The 22,460-nt window shown below is 31.9% G+C and overlaps 2 protein-coding genes across 5 annotated transcripts; both read right to left on the minus strand.

Moving 5' to 3' along the window:
• On the minus strand, window positions 8,381-13,077 carry LOC109349790 (FRIGIDA-like protein 4a). Of its 4 annotated transcripts, none has more exons than XM_019590779.1 (4): window positions 12,016-13,077; window positions 9,326-9,501; window positions 8,710-9,231; window positions 8,381-8,664 (listed from the first exon to the last, which is right to left on the minus strand). In XM_019590779.1, the coding sequence occupies exons 1-4, from the start codon at window positions 12,899-12,901 to the stop codon at window positions 8,533-8,535; spliced, it is 1,716 nt and encodes a 571-aa protein (XP_019446324.1). In that variant the 5' UTR covers window positions 12,902-13,077; the 3' UTR covers window positions 8,381-8,532. The 4 variants fall into 4 exon arrangements, with proteins under 4 accessions (XP_019446324.1, XP_019446323.1, XP_019446322.1 ...); XM_019590778.1 differs by having other exon boundaries at window positions 8,381-8,637; window positions 8,683-9,231; XM_019590777.1 differs by having other exon boundaries at window positions 8,381-8,637; window positions 8,668-9,231.
• LOC109350913 lies at window positions 20,867-21,457 on the minus strand. The gene has a single exon (XM_019592222.1). It carries the CDS (start codon window positions 21,348-21,350, stop codon window positions 21,024-21,026), a length of 327 nt encoding a protein of 108 aa, XP_019447767.1. The 5' UTR covers window positions 21,351-21,457; the 3' UTR covers window positions 20,867-21,023.

The following is a 22,460-nucleotide window of genomic DNA, read 5'->3' on the forward strand; positions in this document are numbered from 1 at the left end:
CATTCATCATAAACAGAATTCCAACACAAACTCTGCAGCAAAAATCACCATATGAAATGCTCTATGAATCAAAGCCTAATTTACATGAGATCAAGGTGTTTGGTTGTTTGAGTTTTGCATCCACATTGGTTAGTCATCGCACCAAATTGGATGCAAGGGCCAGAAAATGCATCATGTTGGGTTTTAAGACTGGTGTGAAAGGATATGTGCTTTTTGACTTGAAATCTAGAGAAATCTTCATCTCTAGAAATGTCCAATTCTATGAGGATCAATTTCCTTATCATCATATTGATGCTGCTCCAATACTTAATGAATCTTCTTCAACTCCTACATCTGATTTGCCCTTTCTTGACACCTCTTTTGACATACCTCACACACTACCTCAATCTTCTCATTCACAACATACACACACTGATCATGAATCACCACAACATACAGAACCTACAAATTCCAACCATCAACCAACACCTACTTCACCTACACAACCTCAAACAATAAGAAGATCTACCAGAATATCTCGTCCACCATCATATCTACATGACTTTCATTGCAATTTTCTTAAACATACAAAAACATACTCTCCACACATTAATCATCTACTCTCTTCTGTCTTATCCTACTTCTCTATTTCTCCAAACCATCTCTATCACATTCTGTCCATATCAACACACATTGAACCAAAGTCATATGCACAAGCAATCAATTATCCAGAATGGATTGAAGCTATGCAAGATGAGCTAACTGCATTGGAAACTAATCAAACTTGGGATATTGTTGAGCTACCAACTGACAAGACACCAATTGGCTCAAAATGGGTGTACATAATTAAATACATATCAGATGGATCTGTTGAAAGATCAGGGCATTTTCTATCCTGCAAATTCTGATCTTCAATTGAAAGGATTTAGTGACTCAGATTGGGCAACTTGCACTGATACAAGGCGTTCAATCTCTGGATATTGCATCTTTCTTAGAAAATATCTTGTCTCATGGCGTTCCAAGAAGCAAACAATAGTTGCTAGATCTTCATGTGAAGCAGAATATCGAGCACTTGCTGCAACCACTTGTGAATTACAATGGTTGACTTACTTGCTTGACAGCTTTCCAATTCAATTCAACAAACTTGCTGCTCTTTATTGCGATAACAACTCAGCTCATTTCATTGCTGCAAATTCCATGTTTCATGAACATACCAAGCATATTGACATTGATTGTCATGTTGTTAGAGAGCGACTACAAGCTGGTTTGTTTCATTTGCTTCCCATTTCTACTTCTGAACAACCTGCTGATCTATTCACTAAAGCCCTTGATGTTGCAACCTTCTTATATCTATTTGGCAAACTGGGCATATTAAACATACAATTCCCAGCTTGAGGGAGGGTATTGGAATTGTTGCTTCAGTATTCATTTTAGTGCTCACAATACTACATTCTTTTTTTATTCTTTTCTCTTTCCTACTCATTCTTTTGTATCAGCATTTCCTCATTTGTAGGCTTTTTCTGTTTTCAGTTTTTGGCACTTTCCTTTTTTAGCTTTGTTAAATACCACATTGGTATTGTGTAATTTTCTAAGCTTTTGCTGAATTAAGATGAATCTATTGAAAATTCAATAATCATTATGAGCAGAATAAAATAGTAGTTGAATAACATATGGTTAGGAATTGAGAAGGTTGTGTAATAGGAAAAATAATTAGAATTTTGGTAAACATCATTTTTTAATGACTTTTTAGGTTTAAAACAACCTCACACTTTAAATAGGGATAAAAATGAGTGGAACATAACTCAACTTAACCAGATTTGTTAAGGATTGGAAATAGTCGGTGACGGATCTTCATCCAAATTTTAGAGGAAGCAACAATATTTAATTATAATTTATAATTAAAACTAATTGAGTAACAAAAAATATAAAGAAACATACATGGACCATGGGAAATAATTTAAGCTATTTCTTTTTAAATATAAATTATTATTATATTGTCTATGTGAAATTTATTTTTTATCTTACTACATAATTTTGTTTGGTTGTCTTCATTGCTAAAAATAATATTTATATAGTAGCGGAACCACAATAGCTAAGATAGAATGAATAACTTAATAAATCAATATATGACTAACGAGTAATGACATATGGTTAGGAATTTTTAAAACTTGAAAGGTTAACGACATCAAGAACAAAATGTTGACATTTGCATCTCAAACTAACCTGTTATTGCTCATTGAAATCTTAGGATACAATTTTTGGACAAAAATACACATATTATCAATATTAAATGACCTATAAGCATCCTTAGGATATATATTTTCATACATACATAATCTCTTTCATCAAGTGTAAAATCATTTTTACGAACTTAAATGAAGCATTTTGTTATAAGCAACATCAACATCTATACATGTAAATTATTTGATCCATTATGTATAGTTTTTAGAATGATCACATAAGTTGCACTACATTTATTTATTAAGCACAAATTAAGAAGTATGTAAGCTCCAACTAGTATATCCATAAAAACCTCATTTGGGTAGAAGTAATGTGAGTACATCTATTATTCCAAAAAGTGTGTCACTCTATGGAATACTTTTATAGTTTAAGATTTTAATAATTAAATATTTTCTGGTCAATCGCAACAAGTGACACATGGGGGAATACACTTTGTGGGACAACAAATATATTCTTCAAGTAAAAATGTAAAAAATATATATTTTAATAAAAAAATTACAAAAATTCAGGGGGGCAGCTGCCCCCACCTTCCCCACTAATGATCCACCTCTGGTCTTAGTCGAGTTTCTAGCCTTGTTAATTGTGGAATTGTTTTTTCATCTAAATTAAAGTTCACGAACTTTCGAGCGAATTCATGAGCTCAAATTAAGAAAGCTTATCAACATAAATTTAAATCCTACAACGTGTTGGTGGATTTCATAGTTATTCATTCTAGCTCAAACTGACCAGTTTGACTCAGAGTCAATCACTTGAGCGATCTGAGTTGCTTATTTGAGTGGTCATGCACCAATATCAGTATAAATTGGTTGGACTCAGTCAATATTTAAATATAAAATCATTACTCGGTGGTTGAACCGGATCGAATAAGAGGGATTAATAAAAAAAAATTATAACACATCAAATAACGTTTGTTTGAGAGGAAAAAATTGTATGCTCCTAATGCTACAAGTCAGCTTTGTCTTCATCTTGACTATTATGATGAACTTAATGACCATTTCTTGGACGAGACATTGTTGGTAGTTTGGCATATTAACTGGGTCCATGTTTTAGTGGTTAAGTTGGGATTCTCGATGTTATGATACTCAATATGGATATTAAATCAGAAGAGATCACGTAGGTTTTAACTGGTTTAATCATTTGGTCAGACTAGACAATGTCATATATATTATATAACTCAATCAAATACATTAATTTATGGGGTTCTGGATCCACCGTGATCATGATCCGCACTGTAGTCTTATTATGTTTCATTATCCTTAAACTCATTTGGTTTATTCTCACGCACTACCTTGTAATATCTTGTCAAGCCAAAATATCTTTTACTCTCCTTTCTTATTGTCCAAAAGTTATGACTTCCACCAAACTTCTCAACCATGAACTTCTTGATTGATTAAATAAAAAACAAGAAATTAAGTAGACAATCAAATACTTCAAATAGGTGTAAGTGCTTGTTTGGTATAGATAAAAGTTTGTAGTTTTTGCTTTTTGCTTTTTTTATATCAAAAAATAAGCTTAAAGTTGCAACATAAGTATGTTTGACAACCTATCTAGATTATAAACTCGGTTTATTTTTGTGTGAAAAAAACCAAAAATGGAAGCTCCTCCACCATGGGTTGTTTATTTCAAAGTTGACTTTTTTTCTATTAAAATGTCAATTCTCATTTTACCCTTAATTTCAAGGTTATCTCCCTTCTCATTTACAATTCCATGGAACTCCATATTATAAATATGTGTCATGTTACATTTTAATATTGATATTAGTTTTGATACTCTTTTATTTTAATTTTTTAGCATTTGTAATGAGGTAATAAAAATTACAAAAATAATAGGATGATATAAAAAATATATATTTAAAAAATGCATGTCTTTGAGTAAAATACATATATGATAAAAAAATATTAAAAAAATGTTTATTTAAAAAATATGTAAAAAGCAACCAAAATAATCACAACATAAAAAAATAACATCATACCTCCAAAACTATGGATTGGATTTATTTTAGGTTAGCTTATTTTCTTTCAACTTTATCACTTATCATTTTACCCTATCATAAAACTTGACAATTGTGTATACTTTCTTTTATAAATTTTGTAATTTAAGTTTAGCAACTTCTATTTATTTGTATGTCATGTTGTTTTTTAATATTGATATTGATCTTTATATTGTATTTTATTTTAATATATTTCTTAGCCTTTGTTTTGCAATATTAAAAATTTAAAAAGTTATAGTAAAAATATATATGATGATAAATATTAAAAAATTGTATCAAAAAATAATGTAAAAAACAACCAAAATAATCATAACATAAACAAATAGCCTTATACTCTTTTCTATAATTTAATATATAAAAAACAATTTTTATACTTTACCCAAACAAAACATATTATTTTATATTCAGTTTTCAATTAAGATACTCAAACATAAACAGATTATAATCTTGACATAGATTATAATATCATAATTTATAATTTCACAATTTATAAACTGAAACTAAACACACACTAAGTGTTATGAATCGTGTTTAAATAGGTCTAAGTGTCGTGTTCAGGGGCGGATGATAACAGGGGCATGTGAGGGCAGAGTTGCCCCCTGAAAATTTTAAAATATGTTTTTTATTGTTTTACCTATTGAAATATATTGTCTTACAAAATGTGTCGCTCAATGTACCATGTGTTGTAGTTAAATAGAAAATTACTTAATTATTAGACTTCTAAATTATAAAATACATTTTTCAACCAATTATAACCAAGTGACACATTTTTTGGAACAATATATATTCTTTTTACCTACACCCAAATAATGTGTTTATAGAGATATTCATTTAAACTTACATATTCTTTAATTTGTAGTTTGAGAAATAAATATAGTGCATTTTGTACCATCCTTCTAAAAATTATACATAATAAGTTCACTTCTCTTACATGTTTAGATGTCGATGTTGCTTATAATAATATGACTTCATATGTGTTCGTAATTATTTTACACTTGATGAAAAAGATTATATATGATTAATAGTATATATCCTAAGAATGCTTATAAGTCATTTAATATTTATAATATATGTATTTTTGTCTAACAATTATATGCTATATATTTTAATGAGTTAGACAAGTTTAGTTTGAGATGTTAATTTCAATATTTTATTAGTAGTATCGTTAGCTTCAAGTTTAAAAACTCTCTACCCTATGTTGTTAATCATATCTTCTTTTATAAGTTATTCATTTTATCTTAACTATTGTGGTTCAGTTAACATAAATATCATTTTCATCAATAAAAATAACCAAACAAAATTACAAAGGAAGATAAAAGATGAATTTATTGCAGATAACACAATGATCAGAGGCGGAACATGTAAAGGGCAGGTGGGGGCAACTGCCCCCCTGAATTTTTAGTTTTTATTTTATTAAAGTAATATTTTTTTTACCTCTTTACCTATAGCAATATATCCTATGTTGTTTCATGTGTCACGGGTTATGGTTGAGTATTTAATTATTAAACTCTTAAATTATAAAAAGTGATATATATAATGACATATTTTTGGAAAAGCATATGTACTTCACTTTATCCACCCAAATGACGTCTTTATGGAAATACACATTTATAGATTATAAATAAATATAGTATAACATGTGTTATCCTTCAAAAAACTATACATAGTTGATAAAAAAAATCTTACATATGTAGATGTTGATGTTGCTTATAATAATATGATTTCATTTAAGTTAGTAACTATTTTACATTTGATCAAAGATGTTATGTATGTATTGATAATATATACACTAATGATGCTTATAATTTATTTAATATTTATAAGATATGTATTTTTGTCAAAAATCTATTATGTGAATTTCAATTAGCAACAAAAGATTAGTTTGAGATATCAATTTCAAAGTTTTGTTGTTCTGTCGTTAGTCATTCAAGTTTGAAAAATTCTCAATCATAACAAAAACAAATTCTCAATCATAACAAAAAACAAATTCTCAATCATAACAAAAACAAATTCTCAATCATACATTGTTAGTCATATATTGTTTCATCTTATTTTAGCTATTATGGTTTAGTTACTACATAAATATCATTTTCAGCGACAAAAATAACCAAACAAAATTATGTAGTAAGATAGAATATAAATTTCTTGTAAATTATATAGTAATTTATATTGAAAAGGAAATAACTGAAAATTTTATTATATATGATCCTTCATATTCATCATTACTCAATTAATTTTAGTAATAAAATTGTAGTTAAATATTGTTGCCCCCTCTAAAATTTAGATCAAGATCCGCCACTGACAATGATTGATATTGAAAATGAAATATTAATTTTTTATCTCTAATGGAATATATTGTTGTCCCTCCTAAAGTTTACATCAAAATCCACCACTGATCGTATTCAAATAGGTCTCCGTGCCTAACTCTCTTTGCAAAAGTTGATACCGGCCGCGCAATGTCCAGCTAGAAGTCACCACCAGATCTTGGGAAACAGGGTCAATGCGACAATATAGATAGATAGCACTAGCAGCATGTTTACACCAGAAATAAAAGACAACAACAAATGTCGCGTAGAAATTTGGTTACTGATTGGCATAGTCTATGTAGTCTAAGACACCAAATGCAAAAGATTTTTGTTTTGGATTCACATATGGGCCTTCAGATTTTCACCATTTTCACCTGAACGTCAGGTTTAAATATCAATTCAATTAAATATATAAGGGTCTAGCCAATTGCAAATGAAGAAATAGGTCATATAACATCAGTCACAGTTTTTATTATATAAATAGATCAATTAAATGAGAGTAGTTTTCACAAGTACATATCAATTCTATTTTTTTCCACAGTTCAAATTCAAAGTAATACTGTTATGCAACCTTTGTTAATTAAAGATAAACACGATACGTCATCAAGTGGCTTTGACCCCAGAAAGTATTTGGCCGCAAACGAATTAGCAGATATACTATAGAACGAAAGCAAGAAAAGTTTCCATGCGTATGTTAAGTAAATTTGTATGAGAGAAAAATGTATTTTATACATTGTCACTTTATCATCCATCATTATGTTTATATATTGTTACTTTATTATTGGTTCTTCAAAAATACAAATGAATAATAACTATATATTAATTGTATATAAATGTTTACATTCATAATACATATATATTACACTTAACATCATGGTCAGACATATATTTTTAAGAATACAATATTATGGAGATTTATACACATTAATAAATAATACAATAATATTGTATAAAACTTATGCATTGTAAGGATATATCCTTTTTTAAGATACATGTCCCTGTCTTGGAGGAATCAGAATCCTTTGTCCCAAAAAAATTTATCTTTATATCCCAAATTAATCATATCATGCCAGTCTTGGACGACCACTACACGTAAAACAAATAATTGTGTGATTGGATATTGATAAGCGTACATCAACTCAGGATATATATATATATATCTAGTTGCTTAGTCTGAAAAGAAATGTGTGATGTTAAATAACATATTTAATCATTATTGCTTTTCAACTTCCGTATTAGTTATTGATAACTATTGAAGTGTTGAAGAAAATAATCTGATGAGATCATGCTTTCGGACCAAGAAAAAACATAATATATCATTAGTTTTTTACCTTTTTTTATCACAATCATATACTGGCAGAAACACATCCACTTGCACAAAACAAACCTTTAGCAAAATCAGAAGGCGAAATTTCCATGTTTAATAACTAAATGAAACTAATTTTCCATTCATTTAACAACAATGAAGTGTAATTTCTTTTATCAATCTCGTAGAGATTAGATCAAGTTTTACATCAACTATCATCTACTTAACATAACATAACATTTGCCTTTTATCTGAACGTAGGACATACATCAAACTGACATACACATTTGATTTATGATAAAGTCATAAAACTTTATAATATTGTTTTTTTTATCCCACCTAAAGTGATTAGGGACACATTTCCACATTTGTTCAAGTCTGACTCCAAATATGATGTGCTTGAAATTTAAGGCTCTGCTGTACTCAGGAATTGGGCTCTACGCCCATAAGGTATTATGTCTGCACTAGCCATTGTCTTCAACAAAAGTATCATGACTTTCTCCTTGTACCAAAAATTAGAAGAACGGGGAACTAATTATCTTTAAACAGAAAAGGTTTGAATAAAAATAGTAATAAAAAAGACTTTGTATTGGCATCACATATCTACGTATTTGAAAAATACATTCCCAATAACATAAAGTATACCCAATGTTAACATGCACAATACATAAAAGGAGACACCGAGTCAGAGGAGAACTGCAGGGCCAATCTCATCCCCTGTAGCTGGTTTGATCTAATGTATATGTAGTTTGATAATTTGGTGGAGCAGCATTTCCATAATCATATATGCCGCCATAGCTAGTCTGTCCCGTTGGGTAAGAACTTGGCGCATAAGAACTCGGAGCATAAGAACTCGGCGCATAAGAACTCGGAGCATAAGAACTCGGCGCATAAGAACTGGCTGCATAAGAGCTGGTTGATTGGTAACCAGACGAAGCTAAATTGTCAGCAGGGAGAGAGTAGTGCTGTTGTAATCCAGCTGGGCTTTGAGCATGAGAAGTTCCATAGGTTGCTGCATAAGGATTAGGAGTTGAACTATCATATACAGTCTGGGTGGGGTAGTTATAAGGACCAGAATATCTTGCGGTGGGGCTAGGCTGTAGAGAAGGTGCTAAGTTCCTGCGACTGAAAGATGATGATGATGGTGATGGGTATGAACTAAATTTGGCTGATTTTGCTGGACGGCTAGATCCACTTCCTCGACTACCTCGACTGCTGCTCGTTCCATAAGCTCGCTTACTCGGAGGTTTGCTTGCAGATGCTGAACCTCTTTTCCTATCAGACTTACTTCTCTCCAGCTGTGCAATCCGCCTCCTCAAACTGTCAAGATTAAATTCTGATTCCAGCTTGTGATCTTCTATACATCTGATTAAGGCCCTGATGAAATTTGATTCAGTGTTTGAATCATCCTGAAAAATGAGAGATTGAATAGAGTGGTCTGTTGTAGGGATAACTTATTAACACAGGATATACAATTGAATTGGAAATGTAAGATATTCATACTGTTGCAGCCTGACTGTTATTTCCTTTCTTCGAAATGGTGGCAGCATTCTTTCTATAGTTCCGAAGAGAGGACTTGAGCAGGTTGATAGGAGGAAACTTTTCAGTCAAACCAGATTCTGAAGCAAAATAAACAGCTTCTACCTCTTTGCCATTTTTAACTAGTTCATCTATAATATCTGCAAAAGTTACTTGCATTTATTAGTCTGACTCTATGCAAGAATATATGATTTGGCCAAAAGTTTTTCATAAACTAACAAATTAAAATAAATCACAAATCTGAAGAAATTCTGCTACCTCTGTTGCATGGAATTCAAATAATCATAATAAAACATTGCATGATTACACTGGCCGATTTTCTAATGTCAAATGATTTAGGCTGCACATCCTACCTGCATCTGTTTATTATACATAACAATTAACTCTGCTAAGGGGCTGCATGTCTACAGAGATAAGTGTTATGGGGAAATCGGGGAGGAATAGTTGAAGTGTAAGAGATAAAGAGGGTTTTTCTGGGGATAAAAAATGAAATTTCATGATATTGAAAGAGATAAGTTCAAGAGAAGAGGATATGACATCCTCACAAAGAGCAAAAAGAAAGAGAAACAACTATGCTATGAGATAGAACGGTGAAACAACACATACCAATCCCTCTCGCAAAACCATGGGCAGAGCACCAAAAGGATGCCAAAAAACTAACTTTGTAACAAAGTCTAAAGAGGAGAACGAATCTCTAAAAATTCTATGATTCCTTTCCAACAATATAAGCTAAAAAAGCAGCAAAAACTGAACAATGCCACAATTTTCTTTGAATCTTTATGAGATTGAGATCCAAAATTTCTAAATCTAATAAGGATGAAAGACCGCAGCTCCATAGGACAGATCTAATATTCATCAAAGAGACCAAACAGTCTGAGCCATACACTGCAGGGCTTAAGAAATCAAGAGGGTTGCATGAAGGTAGCAACTAATAAGAGAAATGTAAGAGACCATGGACTGTAACACATACCAATGAGCTTGAACATTGAATGAAGTAATCAGAGAAGCAGGGAACTTATTTTAAGATAATTAAAGCTATTTCCAAAGAAAAGAAACACATAAACTTCTCTAAGAACATAATTTAATTTTCAATAAGCTCCATCGTGTTCAAAATTTGAATAACCATAAATCCAAGAGCCAACCCTTTTCTAAATCTGCCTTCGGTAACAATCGCCCTCCCTCTTAAATTGATGAATATAGAGAGTTGAATACCAATGGACTAGGGGTATATAAATGCATATAGAAGTGTGCAGAAATGTGCTCTCTCAATGTGTCGAGTGGACAATATATGCATACACACGCTAGAAAACAAACCAAGCCTTTTCCGACCATGTGGAGTTAGCTACGTGATGAAATGACATCACAGTTCCCCATCATAAATCATGTCTATAGATTAAACACTTGCATCTAAATATTTCTTAATGGTTCACCTATTGTTTCTTTTAGCTATTAAGCTTACCCTCCATCTAATCTACAATCCTTGAAGCAGCTTCTACATGTCTTCACCACTAATGGCCAAACCACCTAAGGTATGCTTTTACCATCTTTTCTACAATAGATATTACCTCAACTTTCTCTTTAATGCATTGGCTCCTGGTCTTCTAATGTATCTACGATTCTACTCATCCAACGCAATATCCCTAAATACACAACATTTAGTGTATTCTCATTTCTTTTTTCACCACCCAACATTTCCGATCCCATATAACATCGCTGGTCAAATAGCACTGAAGTTTTCCCTTAGACTTGAGTAGTACTTTACTATCACACTATGATTGAAAATTTCTCTGGTTGGAAACTTGATAAGTAAGGGTTTATATTGACCTCCCTATGCAAGTACTATAGTCCAGTATACCTCAACAGTCAACACTAAGCCTCTAACCCATCATTACTTATATCCTTAAAACATAACTGTTGGGCTTTAACAGCTGGTTCAGAAATATTGGGGCCCATTACATGTGTCCTTGAATCTTTGACAACCTTGTGAAATTATAATGGCTCTCTTTTTCAACCCACAATAGATAACAAAATAAGAAAAAGGACCAGAAAGCAGCTAGCCACATAAAACAAGCATATCCGTATATCCATTTTAGGCGTTTAAAAAAAAAAACATTCTTTGGAGTATCGCCGCTTAGAGGTGTTTGAGAGTTTACTCATGTCTCTCACTTATTGGGCGGGAGGGTACTATGGGAAACCAAACAACTACTATCTGTCCATTTCATGTCATAAAGATAAGATAAACTTATACTTTGGTTGTCTGCCTACACAAGCTTCTTTTATCCAGCTTGCGACTCTCTGTTTAATGATTTTCAACAAGCCTCATAACTACTAAATTCCCCCAGAAAAAAAAGAATCATAGGATGCATCTCTTATGGCACCCACCAAATAATTAATGTACTTGACATAACCTGTAAAAATGAAACCAAACTACATATGTCCAATGTCATTATGCTCGTGGTTCCATCACTCCCATCTGAATATAAATTGCAATAAACTTGTAACATAAGGCAATGCAATACAATCAACTGTTTTTTGTTGTAAAGTACATAAATAATATCCCGACATTAACTAAAGTCTAACAGTAAATTAATAATATTCCATATATTCCAAGGACAGAAATAATATACAATCAACAAGCATCCTGAAAAACATACCTATAATTTTGTCCCCGAATTGCAATGTAGCAGCGACCTTTGCCATGTCTCTTCTTGAGGCGAACTCCATCACCGTCTTTCTCAAATACTCTTCATCAAACCTATCCCTTAACCCAAAAAACACCACCATCTGAAGAAACATTACCGCCTCCGCCGCCCCAAATGCCCCAACACCAACTGGCCCAAACCCAACTGCCCCACTGCCCTCTTCCCCATCAAGCTGCCCCTTCCACCTGTCCACCACCACAACCGCCTTCTCAACAATCTTTCTAGGAACTTCCACACCCTTGGACCCCGATTCCGGAACAATCGCCTGAATCAAAATCCCACAAGCCCACCTCTTATCCGTGGCCCCCGATTTCTCCGATTTACTATTCAGATAATCCTCCACCGTCTCCAGCAACAACCTCACCGGGTCAACCGCCTCTGCCAAAGCGGCCGATATCTCCGCCCTAAGCACGGCCGATTCTTTCCTCTTCATGATGATGAACCGCAGAAGCGCGACGGAATCCATTCTCCGGCAGAGGGATTTGAGCGTGGCACCGATTTCTAGGTTTCCAGGGAGAGGTTTGTGGAACTCGGCGAGGGCGGTTTCCTTTTGCTCGTCGATGAGGGCGGCGGCGGCGGACTCGCGCTCCGGAATGGAATTTTCTTTGAGGAGGAGGGAATCTAGGGTTTCGGTGGAATTGGATTGGAGGGTTTGGAGCTTTGAATCGATGGATTGGGATTTTTCGGAGAGAGAATTTTGGAGCGAGGAATAGTGGTCGGAGAGGGTTGTGAAGAGATTGGTGAAGTTTCCGAGGATTCTTTTGTGAGCTCCAACTTCATCAAAGAATTGGTGAACCTTGTTCTCTGTGATTGTTGTTGTTGACAATTGAGTCGCCATTGTTAGAAGGTGAAAAGAGAGTGGTGTGTGTTACTGTGTTCTGGATTCAATTTTTGATAAAATGAAAAAAAAAACCTAATTTAAGGTTTGCTTTTCAGTTCAACATTCCAAAAACAAGTTTTAACTACGTCGAACGGTAGAAAGTGCAACTGAGTTTTTTCGTTTCCTTTTTTATAAGAGATGCTTCAAACAAGTTCAATGATTATAGTCCATTAACATGTCAATATGGGCCCGTTTTTTGGGCCGAATGTAGGCCTAGTCTGTTATTCACGGAAGTACGGCATGTTATCTTTTTAACAAAAAAACAAAAGATAAAGATAAAGAGTAAATTACATTTACACCTGAGTTTTTGCACATGTTAAAAACCCTGATTTTTATACATATATTATAATGATTATCTCTATGTGATAAATAAGTATGACTTAAACAAAAAGGGATGATATGTGTAATTAAGTTAAACAAAATATGATATATTGTGAAGACATGTCTAAATAGTATATCCGTCAATAAATTTGCATTATTTTTTGTTTAATATAAGATGCATAAATAATTCTAAGGACATATTAAATCACTCTTATATTATACTCTAACGAATAAAAATAATGAAAATTTATTGACTCGGATGTTATTTATTCTTGTTTCCACAGTATACTATATTTTGTTTAACTTAATTACATGTATTCTCCTTTTTGTTCAAAAATTACATTTTTATTTCTCACGGAGGAAGAGTTAGTGTAAGATATGTATAAAAACTAGGCGGTTTTTGTAGGTGTAAATAATGGAAAGGTCGAGTTATTGATGTGAGATGGATCTACAAAAAGGGGTTTCTCGTTATAATCCATAAACAATTTGTACATATATTTTACAGAAATGTGAAATTAAAGTAGGTGATACAGTAGTCGGGAGACATGAAAATAAATAAGCCCATTTACTCCGAAATTTAGACAAAAATGGAATTGTGATCCTGGGATCTTGGGTGGAGGCGGGCGATATTTTAGTGGGTAAATTAACCCCCCAAATGGCGAAAGAATCCTCGTATGCCCCAGAAGATAGATTATTACGAGCTATACTTGGCATTCAGGTATCCACCTCAAAGGAAACTTGTCTAAAACTACCTATAGGCGGGAGAGGTCGAGTTATTGATGTGAGATGGATCCACAAAAAGGGGGTTTCTAGTTATAATCCAGAAACTATTCGTATATATATTTTACAGAAACGTGAAATTAAAGTAGGTGATAAAGTGGCCGGGAGACATGGAAATAAAGGTATCGTTTCAATAATTTTGTCTAGACAGGATATGCCTTATTTGCAAGATGGAAGGCCCGTTGATATGGTCTTCAATCCATTAGGGGTACCTTCACGAATGAATGTAGGACAGATATTTGAATGTTCACTAGGATTAGCGGGGTTTATGCTAGATAGACATTATCGAATAACACCTTTTGATGAGAGATATGAACGAGAGGCTTCGAGAAAACTTGTGTTTTCTGAATTATATGAAGTCAATAAACGAACAGCGAATCTATGGATATTTGAACCCGCGTATCTGGGGAAAAGTCGAATAGTTGATGGAAGAACATGGAATCTTTTGAATAGCATGTTATAATGGGAAGGCCCTATATCTTAAAATTAATTCATCAATTTGATGATAAAATACACGGACATTCCACTGAACATTATGCACTTGTTACACAACAACCCCTTAGAGTAAGGGCCAAGCAAGGAGGACATCGGGTAGGCGAAATGGAGGTTGAGTGTCAGTGTAATTTACTCATAGATAAATATTATTCAACTTGTGACAAAGTGTAATATTTATGCACTTTCAGCGTAAATATTTATACATATTTAGTACATTATCTATTACTTATTTGTATTTCTTTTATCTACGTCAATGATGATTGAAAATTGAGTGGTGAATGACGCAATGACAGTGTAAAAAACTCTTACACTATCACTGCATGCATCTTTCTCTCTAATATTAAATAAAAGCAACTCGTTTGGTATTTTTTTGGTACTATCAATGATATATCTCCTCACTCTTCTGAGTAAGGAACTAATCACTTTTGGGGTGTGCAGTTACCCTTCTCAACAAGTGTTGTTACCAAAAATCGAATTCTTATCCTTCTGTTTATCTTAGAAATCTAGCATGACCTTACACTAATAAACCAATGCTTTATTGGTAGACTTGTTTGGTATTAAGAACATATGAACATGATAAGTGAGAGAAATAAGATAATCATTCAGAATATAAGATTAATGATTTCTTATTGCACCACATCATTAGATAATAACATAATTACACAATACATATTTAGTACTACATAATTTATACTCTACGTACTTTTGGCTTAGGGGTTATGATGGCGTTTGTGTGGCCACAAATGTGGTTGTGGCAATGATAGAGGTAGGATGATAACGGAGAGTTGAGTTGATGTGATGGTAAGTCTAAGGAGGGGTAGCACCAACAGTGGTAGTGGTGGCAGGCTTTGGGAGGTGGCAATAATGAGATAATAACTTAGAGGTAACAACGATATATGACCGATGTGATGATAACAACAATAGTGGTGGTTTGATGCGTTGGTGGGGACAATGGTTGTGATTGTGGCAACAATGATGGTGGTGGCTATGAGGTGGCCAAGATGGTGAATAAAATAGGGAAAACAATACAATATCATTCCTGAATTTTCTTCATAATGTTGTACCACATGATAGAAAAGTGTTTTTGGTTGACTAAAATATCACAAGTCATTAAGAATATTTTATGGTTGGTTCACCCAACAATGTATTGCAACAAGATATACAAACTTAGTCTATAGAAATGATTGTCAATTTGGCCTTCCAAATATCAAGGTGTCAGTAGTTTAGTTGTCCAAAAATTTGTCATTAAATTAGTTTCTCCAAGATTAAATTTATTGCTAACTTAATTATTCGGTTAATATTGATTATTATTAACAGATTGAATAACTTGATAGAAATTTAATAATACAGTGACAAATTTCATCAAAGGATTAAGTTAGTGAACATCACGATTTTTGGAAGACTAAAATGATGACACAATAATAGAAAAATAAATTTTATATACATCTTGATTTTTCTCATAGTTGAATTATTTTTATTTGACATTAGGTTGGAGGGAACGAATTTATGTTACCTAAATCAAACTCCAATGATTTCTCTCAATGCGGTCCACCATGAGTGGGCCTAAACTATAGCTAACCAACATATCCATTCAATTAGTGGTATTAGTCATATGCAATAAAGTGAAACACTCTTAACATATATATTCCGACTATCATGTATATAAAATGATTATTAACATGATTTATAAATAAAAAAGCAACTAAACACATGAACTAGTGGTAATAATAAAAATCTTAAAATTTCCTTGAAAGATGAAAGAATCCATTTTTAAGATTTTACTTTTTTTCTAGCTTCATCAAAGAAGAAAAAAGAGTACATACTTATAAATGATTTATTTTAATACCAAAATATAAATACCACATTAAATCTATCAAAAAATTTGTCTTTACTTAATACACTCTTATACTTTTAGGAACTAAAACCAAAATTGGCCAAACCTAAAGATACTAAAATCAAAATTTGTTTAAGCATAATTTTTAGTTTTTTTGAATTTTTGAGATAATAGTCCATTTGGTCATCCAAAGATTAAAATATCAACTTAGTCCACCGAAAACATTTGTCACAAAAATAACAATCAAATATTAAATTTATCATCAAGTTAATTTATTCCCCAATATTGTTTGGTGTACTAAGTTGGAGACACTATAATGGACCAAACTCACTATTAGTCATCAATCATAAAAAAGTAATGCATGGTTTAGAACTAATTATCTCAACCAAATCTTTATTATTGATAATATATTAATGATTTAAAATAAAAATGAGTTTATTCTAATTGAATGATAGAGATATGAATATAACATTTGTGTCATATGTCCTAAATTCTCCCAAACATACATTTAAGTAACATTATTTACCTGACTATATTCCTTACAATGTTCTAACTTCTAAGTAATGGTGAAATCACGGCTATGGATTCAAGGAAAAAATGAACGCATAAAAATATTATTTTCGGAGTGAAATCACAACTCATGTGAATGTTTAAATTCGTATTACTCTTAAGCTTCTTGGTGTAATTATGTGATTATTAGACTATCTCTTATAAATCTTGTACAATTAGTAGCCTTTTATTAATATAATTTTTCTTATAAAAAAAATATTGACATTTTTGCTGAGAAAGAAGACCATCTATTGAAGTGGAAAAGGGTTATGGGAATCACCCTGAATATAGCTACAATCTCATTGGAGAAATTTTCATCCCAGATAAGGTCTCCATTGACAAAAGCTAAGGAGGCCAGATAGTCCAAAGCCACAATAGAGAAAAAATAGAATCCTTATTTACTTTGTTACTAGATGTTGAAATATATTATATCAATATAAATAATAGTGTATGTGAATATAAGAAATTATATTCTTGAGTTGATTTTAGCCAAAGTTATTAGTTTCTAAGAATAAACTAGCAAGTTACCCGTGCATTTGCACGGGACGATATTTTTTGCCGCATGATTAAGAACACATATTACATGTGCATTTATGATTAAGAATATGTACGTTGCTTGCGCATTCGCATGGTTAAAACCATATATGTTACCAGTGCATTCATATTGCTAAAAATTATTAATTATATATAAAATCATATGGTCACACCATACGGTTTAACTGTTTAAATCGGATAAACTTAATATGGGTCATCTACTGGTTTAACATCTTGCTCGACTTTCTCAACATTGTTTTTTACACATACATAACATGATACAGTTAGTAGTATCCTATTAATCAAAAAATCATCAATAAATTTATAATTTCATTATTATTTGATTCTAAAATAAGATTAGTATAAAAATAAATATTATTTAACTCTAAAATAACTACAAACAATATGTTATGATTCATATTATTATTATTATTTTAATATTGTTATAGTAACATTATATTTTAATATTGCATAGGTAATCATATTTCTTTTATTTTTAAATAAATCACACGTCATGAGAGCTTGAGAGATTGACACATGTCACGAGGGAGTTCTTGAGAGATTGACACATGTCATGAGATACCTTTAGTTTTGATGAGAGGTTGACACATGTCATGAGAACTTGAGAGATTGACACATGTCATGATGGAGTTTTTTTTATTATATAGGTAATAGATGAGTTAGTTGGTTAGTTAGTTTTAGTGTTAGATTAGTTAGTTTTTTTCTTCTTTTTATAAAAAGTTGTCATTATAATTCCTTCATTAATTCAATTCAATATTCATTCAATGAATGAAATTTACATCCATTTCCTCTTCTCTATTTCTAATATGGTATGAGAGTCAGAGTTCAACTTCTTTCCGATTGTCATGGACCAAAAGCTGTCCTTTAGTTATGGGTCAAAGGTAACCCTTCACCTGGTCCATCCGACAGACTTATGTGGAGGGGGCATATTGGAAAGTAAGTCTCACATCGCCTAACTCATTATCTTGGGAATGATTTAAATACATGTTGGGCTACTCCTCTAAGGATCAATTGGTTTTGAGATGAAACCTTAATATGGTATCCCTCCTCTAAGGATCAATTGGTTTTGAGATGGAACCTTAATATGGTATCAGAACAATGTAATTATGTTCTTCTTTTTTTCCGCCATGGGATGCACCACTCGTGTTTCTAGAGGTTGTGTTCTTTGCAAGAAGATGTGGTATTTGCTTCAACTTCGTACTCGTGCTTGAAAAGAATCTCAATGTTGTTGCGTATGGAAGGAATTTCATTTTTTTTCACAAACCATTCATTTTCTTTCTTTCTTCATCTTCTTGTTTTCTGCATTGTGTTTCTCCCTGAATCTCTCAGCTCCTCCTGGTACCACTTTCCCAGCCATATGCTTCAGCAAATGATCAAGTAGTCCTATGTCACCATTATGCTTCCTTGCTTCTGATCATAAGCATGACCTCATTATTGGATTTCCATACACAACACCTTTGGCCTTCATAACCTTCAACATGTTCTCCTTTGCCATCTTATACCTCTCAGCAGACCATCTATTAATTGAGATGCGGAAGAAGGATAGAAAGCATGTTTCACTTGAATGCCTTGTTGGTTTTATTTTTGATCAGTTGTCTCACACTCTTTAGAGTATTAATCATAGGATGCAAGAAAATGAACTTGACACAGAGAAAATTTCTCTTCCACTGAACCCTAAAGAACAAGCCATGTATGATCTAATTGTTTGGATGAACATACCCTTATATTTAAGGATCTGAATCAAGAAAGGTCTCCAATAGTTTACACATTTCATAATATTTTTGCTCTTAGATGCTCAATTATGAAGAAGGGGCTAAAGATGTTGCTTTTATCTGCACTTTCTGGAATTAATGCAACAATTTTTGCATACGGGCAGACTAACAGTGAGATCAGGTAGTAAATCTTTCAAGAGAGGCTAGACTGAATCCATCAAATGAGTTTTTTGAATTTTGCCTACCACCAATCACCTCCATTTCATTCAATTCATACTCTATTCCTTACCCATTTCTCACACACAACAGAATTATAGTGTGTTTTTACATCAATAAAGCTACACATTAGGATCGAGATTCTGATCCAGTTTTCTTTCTTTCATTATTAATGGTTGGTTTGCTTTTATCCATTGTGGTTAAGTTCATATATAGATTCTACCATGAATGGTTAAGCATTGGATGAATAGCTTATGTTCATGGTGGTTAAGCAAAGATACAGTTTCTGTCATAAATGGTTAAGCGTTTGTTGATATAGCTTATGTCATGGGTGGTTAAACGTTGTTATTCCTTCAAATAATAGTGTATCCGAATATTTGAAATTATATTATTGAGTTGATTTTAGCCCAAGTTATTACTTTATAAGAATAAATGAGTTAATTGGTTAGTTGGTTTTGGTGTTAGGTTAATTAGTTTTTTTCTTCTTTTTATAAAAAGTTCTCATTGTGGTTTATTCATTCATTCAATTTAGTATTCATTCAATGAACTAAATTTACATTCATTTCTTGCTGATTTCTAATAGTAGATTCTCAAATGGGAAATATATTTTTTACTTGATCAAATCATAAAAAACGTGCATAAAAAATAAAATTAAGGAAAATTACATATATACATTATCAAATATGACATTAAAAATTAGATATGAATAACAAGATTTATACTCAGTTTTAGTGTTATTTTACTTGTGGTACCTTAGTGAAGAAAAGTAAATAAAGAAATATAGACAATACCCCTTTGCTAGGTACGCTACACCTGGTGAGGGTTCTTGCTTCTTCACAGATAAACCACTTATTGACAATGATTTCTACAATTTCCTATTTAATTTGGCTCTTTGCAACTTAATTGACTTTTCTGGTTGGAGAAAAAACAGTTCATTGTATTATTTTATGATCTAGTCATACATGACTATTTTAATATTAATTAATTACTTTGTTTCACATTCCTTTATTATCTTTGATCATCATTCAAAGTTCAAACGCATGAAATGTTGTGGGCATATAATAGTTAAACACCCCAAGTCCTTACCCATAATACCTAAGCACAATAGATACTAGTTAATGCTCTTCATATCAATGTCCTCACCATAGTTTTAGATCTCAAAGCGAGTAAATTAAAAAACGTATGGGTTAGGAATGTTACATTGAGTAGAATAACATGCTCAATATGATATTTAAACAATTATGCTCTCTTACCTAATAGATTAGTTTTAGAGGTTGAGTTCTTCTCGTATGTTTAAGTCCTAAGAGTATGCGATGACAAATATATTCTTTTCTTTTTGAATGAGAAGCTTTATTACAGTATGGTTATGTACAGACTAGAGAACCAAATTAATGTAAAATTGAAGAAACTCTAGCCACCAATCAAATTTACTTCCACCATATGCAATGCAGATATTCGATCACTAATATCATTGATGTATACATAGAAGTGGTAACAATAATTTCTCATACAAAGAGAAGAACCTTGAATTGCCAGGGTTTGAGGAACAATGTAAAAAAGAGATAGACACATAACTATAGGTAGTAGAGTCTTAAATTTCCCTACCATTCCTCTTAAATTAAATTACCCTTTTCTTTACCAGCACTGCTCTAGAAGGATCAGAAAACCTAACAGAGAAAGATCTAGAGAGATTATCTGGTTCATCAAGTGCAGTCCCATGATCAAAATTCTGAGAATAAGTGTATGGATCATAAGGAACTTGCAAGGGTGATGATGCGCACTCAAAAAGCTTCTTCTTCTCTTTCTTGAGCTTCATCCACAGCATTTTCCACCTCAACTTACCTGATCCACATGTTGTTACTGAGTTTACTTGCTTAATCTCATTGCAAGACCTTCCCAATTGGATGCTTCTTCCATTAGAACTGTTCCATCTTTTGATAACCATGGTTGCACAAGAACAAAAGTCAGAGTGTAAACAAGCTCAGTGAGAATGTAACAAGACTATGAGTATAAGCACATGATATTGAACTTTAAAAAAGAGCAATTTGGTTATTTTCTCATACTCTGTCCCAAAATATTATTGTCCACATGTTTCAAACTAATCAAATTTCACCAACTAACTTAACAAAAATTATGTTCTGTTTTTATGTTTTTTCTTTTTAAGTATATGGCAATTTTCAATTAGATGAAGACACAATGAGACATACAAAATGAGAGAGATGATTCTCATCCAACTTTATTTTGTCACCATTTAGGCTTCAGGGCCCACCTTATTGGCAAAGTAAAATCTAACCAGCCAACCTAAGCTGAACAAAACAATTCTTTCTTTGATTAAAAATTAAGGCAAGTGGATTTAAGGCAGGGAAGTTTAATCTATATTGTTGAATACAAAATTGAATGATTTAGATATCCTTCACAACAAATTAAATCATGGTTATCATTAGTTAAAGACATATATATTGGATGGGTGAGTTGGTACTATATAATAATTGTTGAAATTATAAAGTTGAGGTGTAAAAGGAGAATAATGAATGCTCAAAACAGCAAATTATATATATTGATAGTAATATGAATGATGATGTTATAATGTTGTGTTTATTATGATAATACAAAGAGCAAACTTTAGATAAGAAACAAATCATAAAAAATAAAATAAAATAAAATATTTCTTATCCTAAGAGATATTCTAAATAAATCTAAAATATAATTTACATAATATAAGATATTATCTCTATATCTATCTATCGTCTAAATATTCTCTTAAGATATTATAAGATACTATCCTATATTCTAATAATAATTATAACAAACATGTATTTAAGTTGGTCACACAATTTATGCTTAAAAATTTCCATATTTTCTAAAATAACAACTAAGAATTGGAACACTAGTTGTTTATAACATAGTTAATCATTGCAACAATTATAGTTGTTTTTTTTATCGGCAAATAAGATTCATTAATATAGAGTTAAAGAAAACTATGAAAACATGTGATACTCATATATTCACTAAATCTCTACAATTTATAATGAAGAAGATAGTTTAAATGATTTTT

The sequence above is a fragment of the Lupinus angustifolius genome, chromosome LG06 (genome assembly GCF_001865875.1).
Source record: "Lupinus angustifolius cultivar Tanjil chromosome LG06, LupAngTanjil_v1.0, whole genome shotgun sequence".
Taxonomy (NCBI): domain Eukaryota; kingdom Viridiplantae; phylum Streptophyta; class Magnoliopsida; order Fabales; family Fabaceae; genus Lupinus; species Lupinus angustifolius.